The sequence below is a fragment of the Pristiophorus japonicus genome, chromosome 17 (genome assembly GCF_044704955.1).
Source record: "Pristiophorus japonicus isolate sPriJap1 chromosome 17, sPriJap1.hap1, whole genome shotgun sequence".
NCBI lineage: Eukaryota > Metazoa > Chordata > Chondrichthyes > Pristiophoridae > Pristiophorus > Pristiophorus japonicus.
Window position 1 is genome coordinate 81941049 of NC_091993.1, and position 13264 is coordinate 81954312.

Consider the following 13264-nt stretch of genomic DNA (forward strand, 5'->3'; position numbering starts at 1 on the left):
ATGGCGGTGAGCCGCCTTATACAACTGAGTGGCTGTTGAGAGTCACCCACATTGCTGTGGGTCTGGAGTCACATATAGGCCAGATCGGGTAAGGGCGGCAGATTTTCTTCTCGAAAGGACATTAGTGAACCAGATGGGTTTTTACAACAATCCGGTCACTAATACTAGCTTTTTATTCCAGATTTATTTAATTAACTGAATGTAAATTCCCCAGCTGCCGTGGGGGATTTTAAAACTCACATCTCTGGATCATTAGTCCAGGCCTCTGGATTACTAGTCCAGTAACATAACCATTATGCTACCGTATCCTGTGGATAGTATTAACCTACCTGTAGGTTTGAAAGTTTGTCGGTCACAAAATATGTGAGCAAGAAGTGATCATTGTTCCAAGGGCATTAGCAGAGTGTACAGAGTGCAGTGGATGGATTAACATGCTACAGTCCTCAGAAAAGCCATAAATTCTTGCACGTTAACTGCGGTCAACTGTAGGAGGGAATAGTGGCAGTCATTTTTGATCATGATTTTAAGTAATTTCAAAGATTTGATGCAGAATGCTACTTTGAAACTGTTCAAAATGGTAACTGGAAAATATAGGGCAGATTTGATATCTCCCCAACTGACCTCTGTTTACATGAGATAATCAACACTATCCCTCTAAATTTGTCATTTAATCATGGTGTCTTGCAGTTAAAGCATCTTGTTCCCAATTTATGCTCCTTCAAAATTTTTAAAGATTGCATGAATTGCCATCATTCTTTGTAAATTAGCACCTAAATCAAATTCTTGCCCCAGTAAAATTGAGAAGCATTGTAATATTCTAGTACTGGACAATGAAGCATTAATGACCTTGCTGCTGTATCTGCACCACACCTCCATTATGCAAAGATGCACTGCAGAAACTCGCCAAGGCTTCTTCGGCAGCATCTCCCAAACCCGCAATCTCTATCACCTAGAAGGACAAGGGCAGCAGGTGCATGGGAGCACCATCATCTACAAGTTCCCCTCCACGTTACACACCATCCTGACTTGGAAATATATCGCCATTCCTTCATCGTCACTGGGTCAAAACCTTGGAACTCCCTCCCTAACAGCACTGTGGGAGTACCTTCACCACACGGACTGCAGCGGTTCAAGAAGGCGGCTCACCACCACATTCCCAAGGGCAGTTAGGGATGAGCAAAAAAAGCCGGCCTTGCCAGCAACACCCACATCCCATGAATGAATGAAAAGAAGCTTGGATCAGCTGTATTTGGTAATAATTGTGATTCGCTTAAAATTGTTACTAATTCATTCTACCAATCTGGAAAATCCAGGGAGTCATAAAAAGGTTTTGTGTACTGATATTTCATTCACTTTAGCAGATATTCATTAAAGAGGGCTTCAGTGTAGTAGATTCTCATCTATGGCAGGTGTTTGAATACACATGCACGGACGGACTGCTTTGTAATCACCATTCTCTCAGACACCAGCAAGGGCCTGTAATGTTATAAATAGATTTAAGTAAAAATAAAGGGGCAGGAAAATTCTGCCATTTATTTTTAATTCTATTTTAAAGCATTTTTCTAAAATAGAAAAAGCTGAACTTGTTGCGAGAACTTTAAAAACAATGGATCACATTGTTTCTGTGCAGAAGAGAACTGCTAACTTTCAATTGTATATAAACCTTGACAGACATTTTATTTCTTCTTATTTACAAAGTAAAAGCCAACATTGTGTAACTGTGTTGTCAAAAGCTGAGGAAAATATCCTCCCAGAGACTGAACACGAGGTACTGCATGAATATAGTGCAAAATTATGCCCCGTGATCTACATTGCAATAGCTCACTTTAACTTTGTTTAGTTAGTGCTATGGAATTATGCACTTTCTATTTCAGGCAAATCGTGCCATCATCAAGTACTCCTATATTAAGTGTAGCATTAGTTACTTGCACAGAAAAGTCCCTCAGGAGCAACGCACAGTGCACCAGAAGTAACACGTTTTGTCCATTTTGCACACAAGCCATTCCGTGATCTTGATTTATGGGCAGCTTAAATCCACTAGGAGCTAGATTAGGATTGCCTCAGCTCATTCACTCCAGCTCCTGCCCCAGCTCATTCACTCCAACTCACTTTAACAAAATGAAAACCATTCCTTGCAGGCAGCTGCAACATTAACTGTCTGAGGCAGAAGATGGAGAAGAAACTGAAATCTGCGATTAAAACTTTGAAAAAATCCATCAACCAGCAGCGCTTCCACATTCGCTTCTCTGGGACAGAGTACGAAGTGGCAAAAAAGTTGGCAAAAGTCCCTGAGAAACAGGAGGCATGCAACATCGGGCAGGAGTGGATGGACGGGAGATGTGGTAAGTGTGTGGTATGAGTGAGGTGGCAGCTAGTTATGAATCTTGGTTCACTGTATGAAGTAAGGAAATACATCGAATGAATTGTATGTGTAATTTTCTGAACTAAAATTGAACAAAATACCTACATTAGTGAAGTCGCTGCAGAGCTTTATCATGCTGTAGTTGCAGGAGTACACAAACATGAGAGTTAGCAACACGTGAAAATAAACAACTATGTAAAGCACAAGACAGATGGCTGCATGTGTGACATTCGGGTATTTCATCCTCTTTGCGACACTCGTTCCACCCCTTCATTGTTGACCATTAGAACTTGGTCGGACTTCCAATCTGACGTCCTAAGTAGACCAATAACGTTATGTTTCAATCAGCCTGAGGTCTGCTGTTCCACAATAGATCTTTTGTATCCCTGTCCTTCAGTCATTACCTTGACTACGTAGTACCATATCTGATTCTTCAAATAGCTTCTTAAAATATGGGATCCTATTTAGGATCAGTTTCTCTCAAATAGTTAATCAAATGCCGGTACAGGCACAATTGGCTGAATGGTCTCCTTCTGTGCTGTATCATTCTATGATTCTATGAAATTTATTGCCCTTGAATACAGGATCTAGTATTTTTGTAAATTATACCCGAGAAGAAATGTGAAATGTAGTTGATGCATTAACAAAGTAAAAGAGACAGTTTCCTTATTAATCAGAGTAGGTGGATATGGGCTTGGTACCAAGGCACGAGACAGATGAAATTGGACATATGCTTCCTGCAAAGGGCTCAACAGGTTTTACAACAAGTAGCTGAGCCATACAGGTCCCTGATTTGGACCCAGTTGGTCATTAATTGATGTTAGCTGGACAATTATCAATACCCTGAGCACTCTTGGGTTGGGAAGTGGAGGATTCCGAGGTGTCTGCTGCTGATGACTCCCCAGTGACACCTTGCTGGAGGTGTATGGACATGGGGAGAAGACAGAGTTGGGCTCAGCCTTCTCTGGTCTAATAACCCGGCTTACAAGTAAATAATGGCCATTTAAGCAAGGTACTGGAGGATGACTGACATCCTCAGCCTGTAACCCAGCGGATCAACACTTTCAGGAGACAAGAGATAAGAAGTGAAGACAATTATTGAACAAGACAGCTGTAAAATACAGAGAGCGGGGGAGCTTGATGGGTTAATTGGCCTTTTCTCATTTGAACTCATTCATTATACAAGGCCATAAACTACCTTGTGTGCATTTTGAATACAAAGGGAAAGGACTTTGTATACTTGAGAGGCACCAAATGTCTTTTTGTAAGGAAAGGGGGCATTGAAAGGGAGAGAAGAGAGACATGACTGGCGATTCCAGCCACAAGGTTACTAGCAGTGGTCTGGGAGCGTGTTGCCCATTTCCCCTCTTAGCAGCAGAGGTGTTTGGTCTGGATGGACTGAAGATGGGAGAATAATTTAGAAGATAAATACATTAAATAAAACCACAGCAATTGGAAACAAAACCAATCATACTTAGTTAAAATAGCATTGGTGTATTTTATAAATAGAACTCAAAATCTGAAGTCAGGCATACAAATAAGCATATGTTGCACTGCTGAAAGTGCGGACACACAGTTTGCCTTTGCTTTCTTTTAGCATATGTTGGCAGGCTGAATAGAGAAGGATCTCCTACTGCATTTACTAATGGAGTGTCCCTACTAAACCTCGGAGTGTCACACTGCCCCAAAGGGATTAGATGTTATTATGTCACAGAAATTATTGACGGAATTTATAAATATTTTAACAAGAAAAGAAATGTTTCAAATATTTTTGGCCGTAATAGGAATAAAAAGGAATTTTGGTGAATTGCGCTTTTGTTCCTCAGTTAGCTGCTCATCGGGATCTTTCTACCATGGACAGCAGGAGAAATGCATTCCGTGTCCTGCCGGCACCTACCAGGAGAAGGATGGACAGTTGTCATGTGACTTGTGTCCTGGAACCGATGGACATGGTCCAACTGGAGCACGTAACATAACTGTATGCACAGGTAACTGAGCTATGTGTTTATCGGTGAATCTGTGTGTGACTAGATTCCAGTATGTTTGGTGCAGGTGCTAGTGAGTGTGGTTGTATAAGTATGTATTTGTGTAATTTGTCCTCTTTCTGTCTATTTAGATGTGGTGTTTGTGTGTATATTTTGATCTATGTTTAGGTATTGGGTATTCCTCAGAAAAACATTATCTACAGTGCTGTAAATGGAACATGCTTTCACATTTATACTTAGTGACAATACCAAGTTCTTCCAGGTCAGGCATGGGAACCAACTAATGCAACACAAAACTTCATTGCATTCTCTCTGCATCTTAACTTTTTTTTCCGTAAGGGGCCCTCCAGCACTCAAGAACGTACTTTCTGTTGCAGCACCTTGAGTGAGTCCACACATTTAGAAACATAGAAACATAGAAAATAGGTGCAGGAGTAGGCCATTCGGCCCTTCGAGCCTGCACCGCCATTCAATGAGTTCATGGCTGAACATGCAGCTTCAATACCCCATTCCTGCTTTCTCGCCATACCCCATGATCCCCCGAGTAGTAAGGACTACATCTAACTCCTTTTAAAATATATTTAGTGAATTGGCCTCAACAACTTTCTGTGGTAGAGAATTCCACAGGTTCACCACTCTCTGGGTGAAGAAGTTTCTCCTCATCTCGGTCCTAAATGGCTTACCCCTTATCCTTAGACTGTGACCCCTGGTTCTGGACTTCCCCAACATTGGGAACATTCTTCCTGCATCTAACCTGTTTAAACCCATCAGAATTTTATACGTTTCTATGAGATCCCCTCTCATTCTTCTGAACTCCAGTGAATACAAGCCCAGTTGATCCAGTCTTTCTTGATAGGTCAGTCCCGCCATCCCGGGAATCAGCCTGGTGAACCTTCGCTGCACTCCCTCAATAGCAAGAATGTCCTTCCTCAAGTTAGGAGACCAAAACTGTACACAATACTCCAGGTGTGGCCTCACCAAGGCCCTGTACAACTGTAGTAACCCCTGCCCCTGTACTCAAATCCCCTCGCTATGAAGGCCAACATGCCATTTGCTTTCTTAACCGCCTGCTGTACCTGCATGCCAACCTTCAATGACTGATGTACCATGACACCCAGGTCTCGTTGCACCTCCCCTTTTCCTAATCTGTCACCATTCAGATTATAGTCTGTCTCTCTGTTTTTATCACCAAAGTGGATAACCTCACATTTATCCACATTATACTTCATCTGCCATGCATTTGTCCACTCACCTAACCTATCCAAGTCACTCTGCAGCCTCATAGCATCCTCCTCGCAGCTGACACTGCCACCCAACTTAGTGTCATCTGCAAATTTGGAGATACTACATTTAATCCCCTTGTCTAAATCATTAATGTACAATGTAAACAGCTAGGGCCCCAGCACAGAACCTTGCGGTACACCACTAATCACTGCCTGCCATTCTGAAAAGTACCCATTTACTCCTAGTCTTTGCTTCCTGTCTGCCAACCAGTTCTCAATCCACGTCAGCACACTATCCCCAATCCCATGTGCTTTAACTTTGCACATTAATCTCTTGTGTGGGACCTTGTCGAAAGCCTTCTGAAAGTCCAAATACACTACATCAACTGGTTCTCCCTTGTCCACTCTACTAGAAACATCCTCAAAAAATTCCAGAAGATTTGTCAAGCATGATTTCCCTTTCACAAATCCATGCTGACTTGGACCTATCATGTCACCTCTTTCCAAATGTTCTGCTATGACATCCTTAATAATTGATTCCAACATTTTACCCACTACTGATGTCAGGCTGACCGGTCTATAATTCCCTGTTTTCTCTCTCCCTTCTTTTTTAAAAAGTGGGGTTACATTGGCTATCCTCCACTCCATAGGAACTGATCCAGAGTCGATGGAATGTTGGAAAATGACTGTCAATGCATCCGCTATTTCCAAGGCCACCTCCTTAAGTACTCTGGGATGCAGTCCATCAGGCCCTGGGGATTTGTTGGCCTTCAATCCCATCAATTTCCCCAACACAATTTCCCGACTAATAAGGATTTCCCTCAGTTCCTCCTTCTTACTAGACCCTCTGACCCCTTTTATATCCGGAAGGTTGTTTGTGTGCTCCTTAGTGAATACCGAACCAAAGTACTTGTTCAATTGGTCTGCCATTTCTTTGTTCCCCGTTATGACTTCCCCTGATTCTGACTGCAGGGGACCTACATTTGTCTTTACTAACCTTTTTCTCTTTACATATCTATAGAAACTTTTGCAGTCAGTCTTAATGTTCCCTGCAAGCTTCTTCTCGCACTCTATTTTCCTTGCTCCAATCAAACCATTTGTCCTCCTCTGCTGAGTTCTAAATTTCTCCCAGTCCCCGGGTTCACTGCTATTTCTGGCCAATTTGTATGCCACTTCCTTGGCTTTAATACTATCCCTGATTTCCCTTGATAGCCACGGTTGAGCCACCTTCCCTTTTTTATTTTTAAGCCAGACAGGGATGAACAATTGTTGCAGTTCATCCACGTGGTCTCTAAATGTCTGCCATTGCCCATCCACAGTCAACCCCTTTAGTATCATTCGCCTATGTATCCTTGCCAATTCACGCCTCATACCTTCAAAGTTACCCTTCTTTAAGTTCTGGACCATGGTCTCTGAATTAACTGTTTCATTCTCCATCCTAATGCAGATTTCTGATGATGAAGACTGTAATTTACAGATACATATATCAGGGAACAGTCAATGGGCTGCTTTACCTTTGTGCACACTAGGGTCCAGCACAAACTGGCCAATGTTGGCTCAAGAGCGGTGGTAGGCCCGAACACCTCAACAATACTTTCTTTAACTAAAATAACTGAAGCCAAACAAAGCCAGTCTCAATGTAGATCTGCTTCCATGCAGGACTATAAAGTGCTCAGCCCCAGATGAGTAAGGCCTGTAGCTTTGGATTATGTTCACCGGGAAAAGGATTGAGATTGTCTAAATACATTTTAATTAGTGTTCTTAACCAATACCACAACGGAAACTGTCATTCCATTTGTCCAAGCTGAATTCAAACGCAGATCCTGGAGGTTGAAAGGGCGACACATCACCCATTTCATCACTCAGTCCCAGAGCTTATTTTATAAACATTGTCTTTGGTCCAGAGCATTTTGATTTATGTTGTTTATTTTAAGCAATGACTGGTCATCTCATTTAAAGCCCCTGTTGTTACTGTTGATGTAGGTCAGTGCAGTCCAGGACATTATTCGTCAGATGGGTTTCAGCCATGCCATTTATGCAGCCGCGGCACATACCAGGCGGAGCCAGGCCGGACACTGTGTTTCCAATGTGGAGGAGGATTGATGACAAAACACGAAGGAGCTTCATCCTTCCAAGACTGTGACACGAAAGGTGAGTGGGGAAAGCTGTTAAACAGGAAGCTTCTTTTAAGAACGTAAGAAAAAGGAGCAGGAGTAGGCCATTTGGCCCCTCGAGCCTGCTCCGCCATTCAATACGATCATGGCAGATCTGATCTTGGCCTCGCCTTAAGGTTTGTATTAACAGAAAATAAATGTCCATGTACTCCATAGAAATCTTATATTATTCTCTGACACCAGGGCACAAATTCTACAAGTCCTGTATTTAACTTGCATCATAGATATCTTGAAACATTGTAAATATAAAACTTTTTGACCCAAGGGTTTTTTTGCCTTGCCAATTTTCTCTCCTGAAGTCAGTCCTCAGTACCTCACTCACTCAATGACAGTTTCTCATACATGAACCCAGAGAGCGAGCATCAGCTTTCCAGCGGGAGTCACTGAATACCTATTGGAAGCCTTGCTGATTTTCTTCTCCCTAGCCCAGGATTACTGAAGCCAATGGCGGTGGGTTTATCACTAACTCACTGAGATCAGCAAACTCAACATAGGCCAAGAATAGAACGTGGAACCCTCTTGTTCAATGAGGCTCAGCTATTAGAAAGCTGCCATTTCTAAGTAATTTTATTTTTAAACCTCTATTTTAAGGTCCCCAGCACACCGTTTCCCAGCTGAGAGAATAGATGGCAATCTGTTTCAGGCCTCTGACACTGGTGCTCTCACATCTCCAATCTGAAAGTGGCCCAGGGCTGTCTATCAAGGTTCCACCGCCCCCCCCCCCCCCCCCCCCCCCCACTCAGCAAGGAAGTGGCCAATCTCCACATGCATTCTTTTCATTATGTTCTTAAAACCATTTAATTTTACAATGTGAATAGACCACAGTATTGATAGAGTTATGTTCTTTTCTAAACTCTTTGGCCAGTTTTTAGCTAAAGTGTGTGCATGTTGCTGTATCTACCTGACATCTGTGGGAGCTCGGATAACATTTGGAGTCCTCTCATGTTCATATAGCACAAGTTCAAAGAATGAACTATAAAGTTGAAAAAGATGAATACACATAGGGCAGTCCCCTTTTAAATACAAATTGTATGGGTCTTGGAGATTGATTTTTGCCTTTACTACAGGAATGTACCTTGTGAGTGAGAGAAGGAGGAGCAAGTCTCCAAAGCCCATAATTTAAAGGAAATTATTAAATCAAGTAATAACAGTGAGTGACTGTAACAGGTGTGGCTTTAGTGATTGAATGTTCTGGATGTGACATTGATGAACGAGTATTCCCAACAAAAATTATAATACAAATTGGATTTCTCCACAGCATAGCTGAAAATGAGTCAAACATAATTTCTTGTATTTGTGGATAACTATTAACTATTAAAATGAGTCGTCTTTTTTTAAAGTTCAGGGTGAATTCCCTTGGTAAACAAATGTGGGACATGGTCCGAATAAAATTCTCTGCAGTCAGGAACAGTCACGGAATCCTGACTGAAGCCAAGGTCTTTTTTTTTGTTGGTCTAACTTTATTGAGATTCTTCGGCTCTGAACGATGAATAGATTCAATGTTGGTGTGCCGTTGACACTTGCGTTCGTTGTTGTGACACTGTTTTCAAACTCCCACAGTTCAGTGCTCTCCAGGCCATTATTACAACACAACAGTTCACCGGTGCATACGATGTGCCTTGGGCACCTACCAACCAGAGTTTCGACAGAATTACTGCATCGCATGTCCTGGCAACACCACGACTGACTTTGATGGGTCAACTACAGTTAGACAGTGCAAAAGTAAGAATCCACTTGTATTTTGAGAGCTACAAGAAAAAGCCCACCTGATAGCGCCTCCATCCCTGACACCATAGGATCACGTAAGAGTTACAAAAGCAACTGCAGCTTCAGAGAACCTTCTTAATGTCTCTTAGTTTGAATGTCTCCTTGACGTCAATACAGGTAGTATGTGGATTGGAATGTGTAGAGTATTTTCGGTAGCAAGTCTGAAGTATAAATGTTGAAGTGCTGATTGCTCACACAAGATTAGGTTATAGGCCAATGCTGGTTCCAAGTCAAAACTGAGTTTTATTTGGAATTACTTTGGATCTGAATTTGCCCAGTTCACTTCATTCTATATATAAATATAGTAATTTGAGAGAATCCATGATGTGACCATCAGTCTTCAGACATTGGATTTTCAATTAGTTGGAAAACTGAGCCTAACATTGTTTTTCAGCCAATGAAAACCAGGGGTGGGGGAAATTGCCTCCCTCTTTAACTTACATTACCACCTCAAATGCGCGGCAGGAATAGGTTTCCGCCGCATGACGTGTTTCCGCCCCGCCCAGCACACCTACTCCTTACCGTCTGGTGACCCCTTATCGCCTCGCGGAAGTGTAGTCGCCACCAGTCAGTGCCCCCGACAGTTTTGCACGGCGGGAAGCTGCCTTTGGCTGGGCGGTGCGGCCGCCATTTCGGCCCGACAATGACTGTCGCTGGTTCGGCCAGGCTGCCAATAGGCAGTCTGGCACCCCCTCTTTGGTGCTGGGCCACTGGCCCAGCCGAACCCCTCCCTGGTGGCCCAGTGGGCTCCACATCGGCCTCGCAGCGTCCTTCCCCTTTAACTAAAGGAGAGGGATGTTGCGACGTGTCAGCACAGCACGTCTGCGTCGCGTTAACATCATCTCCGCTGCGCTGACGGACACCACCCCGCTCCCTCGCAAATCTTCCCCTACACTGCCTCAAACAATGCTCCAAAGCGCTGGGAGACAGTGCCAGAGTTAAATAGCCCAATTTTCCAGCTCTTCCCTCTGACTCCCGTCGGGCAGTAAATTTCCGGTTAATTCAAAGTGCTCTCCCCAATTTCCCGATGTGGGCAATTTAGGCCACGAAGTATTGTCGAGTTGCTTCTGTCTCCAAGCTATGGGAGACAGGAGTAAGAATACAGGCAATAACATGTTATTAAAGAAACTATTAGAATTGACAAAGAGCTAGAATATATAACTTAGGCAAGATTAGAGCAGAATTGAAGTATTTTAAATTTTAATTGTGTAGTTTAGGGCTGATATTACAGTAATAAAGCAAATTATTGCTTCTTCAATGGTTCGATTGGTTAAGGCAGTGAATAGCTGAGACACATACATCAGGAAGATCTCGTGTTTGATCTCCAATCTGTTGCCGAGTTAGCTGACCTCATGTATACAACCATTACAATTGGCTTTGGCACTCCCAGGTTAGAGGGATGAAAATCAGCTATGATCTCTGGTCTGTGCTGAGTTAGTTAATCTGAACTGCAATTAGCCTTACTACCCAAGGCTAGCGGGGGAATATTAGCTCGGCTCCTGCCTTGAAAGCTATCCAGTGAGGGATTGGTGGGAGAAGATGGAGGAAGAAAAAGAGTGATTAGTATTGTTATAATAGTGTCTGTTTCAGTATCAGTGTGCGATATGAAAAGTTAAGAAATCCTAACCCAAGGAGATTGAGATGTCCCTGGGCCGGTCAACAATCTAAGGGTTCAGCATATGTTGCTTCTGAGACTCTAGTCCATCTTCAGATCAATTCATCATTCCGCATGTCTCCTTCCTACAGATCGTCAGTGCGGCGGGGAACTTGGGGAATACACGGGTTACATCGAATCCCCCAACTATCCCGGGAACTACCCAGCAAATGTGGAGTGCACCTGGAATATTAACCCACCTCCGAAACGCAAAATCCTGATAGTGGTTCCTGAAATCTTCTTACCAATCGAGGATGATTGTGGAGATGTTTTGGTCATGAGGAAAAACTGTGAGTTTCCCAACTGCTTTATACTGGATGCACCCCTCCACCCCCCTCCCCCTCCTCCTATTTCTTTCATCCCACCCTTAGTGGCAGAGGTTTCATCTGCCTGGGCTCTAATCTCTAGAAGCCCCTCCCTAAATCCCTCTACCTCTCCTCTTCCCTCTACACCTTTAAAAACATTCTCCAACCTTTTTGACTTTCACTTTTCCTAATCTCTCCTTCCGTGGCTCAGCGGCGGTCCCCTTATGAACTATTTTTTTTCTTCACACTTTGTAAAGCACCGTTTATATGCTAAGGGAGTTATAGAATTGCTAGTTGTTGCTGAATGAGTGAGCTGAGACCAGCACCGATCTAGTGTCAGTGGCACTGTAACATTTATCAGAAATTTCAACTGGACTGATTTAATCTCTGTGTTTGTTTTGAATAGCAGAGGATACTTTTTCTCCCCTCCACTTCTGGCTATGTACTGTTTTATGACTGTTGGCAATTAAAGTACCTCACCCGTTGGCCATTATTCACATGCGAGCTTCAACAGTGAGTGAGAGCAGGCTATTTAATTACAGAGATCATTATAGCTGAATCTGAACCAATACTCAATCAACATCCTTGTGTGTGCACTTTAGCAGGGAGGCACCGGGTAACGATCAGGATTGTTTTTTCTTTCCTTAACTCCGGGGTGCTGAGGCCAACTGTTGCACCTGTTCTGCTGTCTGTCAGAATTCGGCTAACTCCACACAGACCCAGGACCGAAGCTGGGATATTTCTGGTCTGTATAGTTTAGCTATTCACTGGATAAATGAATAAATGGAGCCACTACATGTTCCCAGGCTAGAGAAACAAAATCAAATTGTCCAGTGACCTCGGATCGGAAAGGATGTGTGTGTACCTGGCGGGTGAGGAGAAAATGGATGTCGTCATACAGCCTGCCGGCACTCACAGTATGGGCTAACGAGAATGACTACTTAGTAGAGTACTGAAGGAGCTATCACCATTTGTAGAAACTTGCTACTTGAACTGGGGCCTTCAGGAGAGGTAGGGGGAACAATGGGAGTAAAATCATGAAAACAAAGTGTCGGTTTTTACCCTGTCTACTTTTTCCTGTATCATTTTAAAGGGGAGCATTTATAAAATTGGAACGTGCTTTCAATGGAACTTTTTTTCTGTATTCTGAAATTTTATTAATAGCTTTGCCTACTTCAATCACAACATATGAAACCTGCCAGACCTACGAGCGGCCAATAGCCTTCACTGCCAGGTCCCGCAAGCTGTGGGTCAACTTCAAAACTAATGAAGCAAACAGTGCCAAAGGGTTCCAGATACCTTACGTCACCTACGATGGTGAGTGAGCCTTGTGACGTGCTTTATTACAGATAGCTGTCATGATTGGTGCTGTGCACATAGCCAGGATCTTAGGGGCCGAAATTCGGTACTGCTGTTTTTGAGCCAGTGACACCGCTTGAAGGGTGATTTTACCGACAGGCGGTAATCACCGCCGCAAATTGCCAACTTCAGTATTTTTTCCCAAAGGTGAGAGTGCGGCACTAAAAGAGACGTTGCACACTCATCCTCGGGCACCAATGGAGCAGTAGCTCAGGAGGCCGACTCAATTTCCTACCGGTCGGCTGCTGGCATCCTAGCAGATAAAAGTGAAAAATAAAAGTTTATGAAAATGTCTTTCACCCAAACCCATACTTCCCCACTGGTGCCATTAATAAATATAGGCTGAAAACATGTAAGTTAACAACTTACCTTGATCTCTGGGCAGTACCGCCCTGGGATCCCTGATGTACCGACAGCTTTTCCAGTCGGTACAAA

The 13264-nt window shown here is 43.2% G+C and overlaps 1 protein-coding gene across 1 annotated transcript in view; it reads left to right on the top strand.

Annotated features, from left to right (window-relative positions):
* Nucleotides 1-13264, top strand: part of LOC139227823 (signal peptide, CUB and EGF-like domain-containing protein 3) — a 454761-nt gene that overhangs the window by 435660 nt on the left and 5837 nt on the right. The window contains exons 15-20 of the mRNA XM_070858892.1: nt 2139-2342; nt 4189-4350; nt 7554-7721; nt 9305-9466; nt 11258-11455; nt 12635-12787. Of these exons, the coding sequence (XP_070714993.1) occupies nt 2139-2342; nt 4189-4350; nt 7554-7721; nt 9305-9466; nt 11258-11455; nt 12635-12787 (1047 nt within the window). The remainder of the gene's footprint in view (nt 1-2138; nt 2343-4188; nt 4351-7553; nt 7722-9304; nt 9467-11257; nt 11456-12634; nt 12788-13264) is intronic.